Genomic DNA, 1,254 nt, shown 5'->3' with positions numbered 1-1,254 from the left:
TGAACTGAAGGTCGGTCGACCAATAGGAAACGTACCATTATAGTTGCTTGCCTTGGATATGACCTGGCTGTGACCGGTAGCTCAATTGATCCGACTGGCTGTACTTGTTCCCCCGTGAATCCCATCAAGTACAGTTGGTTGGGACAATTTTTTTCCTGTCCCAGGTTTAACTTCTTGAATGCAGACCAATACAGGATGTCCGCCAAGCTCCCATTGTCCACCAAGATGAGATGGACGTTATGATTTGCCACTGTTAAGGTGATAACCAAAGCGTCCGTGTGTGGGTGCAAGATACTCAGGTAGTCCGCATCCGAGAATCCGATCACCATCTCACTTCTTCGGGACTACTTCACGGGCCTCCCGATATAATAGACTTTGTGAGAACCTTCCAGTTGTCGGGCGTAGGCCTTCCTTGCTCTCCCTAATTTTCGGGAGGTTAGCTTGATGTTGGGGCTCACGGGTTGGGTGCGCCGGACTTCCTCGCTGCTTTTCTCGTCTTACTCTATCTTCCCGAGGATACCTGTCCTGGTTTCGATGGTTAGAGCTTCTACTTTGGTACCGTTCTTGTGACTGTTGATTTCGGGGAGGATGGTGGTGTATTTCTCGGACAAAGCTTTCCCGAGGTGGAGCCGCTCTCTATTGTTCTCCAAAGAATCGCACAAGTTTACCATTTTGGATAAACTTTTCAAAGAGGTGCGGGAAGGCGATGCAGCCCTCTGTATAATGCCCGTTGACCTCGTGGAACTTGCAATACCGATCTGAGTTCTGATTCTGCGGGGCCCTAGGAGGTCTTCGGTATTCCGGATCCTTCTTGATCTCCATCAGGACCTCGAAAATGTTGGCGTTGGGTGGAGTGAAGTTGTGATTGCTAAACTTCTTCTTGAAATGCTTTGGGGCGTCGAACCCCGGTAGATCTTTCCTCTTATTTTCTTCCAGCTTCTTAGGAGTCTTCCGGGCCGACCTCATTGCCTTCAAGGTCTCCTCTTTATTAATAAACTCATCTACTATGTCCAGTAGCTCCTAGAGGGTGTTTGGTTGCTTTCTCACGATCTTCCTCGCCACGGGCTCATGGGGCGAGATTCCATTGTAGACAATGGAGAAGATTACACCATCCATAGGATCTTCCACCTTCAGTTTTTTGGTGTTAAACCGAATCATGAATTCCTTTAAACTCTCTCGTTCTCGTTGGTGGAGTGTCAGTAGGTACCTGAACGGCTTCTTCCTTTCTCTGGAACCCAGGAAATGGGTGAGAAA

The 1,254-nt window shown here is 48.5% G+C and overlaps 1 protein-coding gene across 1 annotated transcript in view; it reads right to left on the bottom strand.

Moving 5' to 3' along the window:
- Window positions 1–329, bottom strand: part of LOC132165036 (uncharacterized) — an 894-nt gene extending 565 nt beyond the window's left edge. The window contains exon 1 of the mRNA XM_059575546.1: window positions 1–329. This exon is cut by the window's left edge and continues 107 nt beyond it. Coding sequence (XP_059431529.1) covers window positions 1–329 — 329 coding nt within the window.
- Between the last annotated feature and the right edge of the window lie 925 nt (window positions 330–1,254).

The sequence above is a fragment of the Corylus avellana genome, chromosome ca11 (genome assembly GCF_901000735.1).
Source record: "Corylus avellana chromosome ca11, CavTom2PMs-1.0".
NCBI classification, from domain to species: domain Eukaryota; kingdom Viridiplantae; phylum Streptophyta; class Magnoliopsida; order Fagales; family Betulaceae; genus Corylus; species Corylus avellana.
The sequence above is the reverse complement of the archived record's forward strand: the minus strand, read 5'-3'. Positions and strand labels throughout refer to the sequence as shown.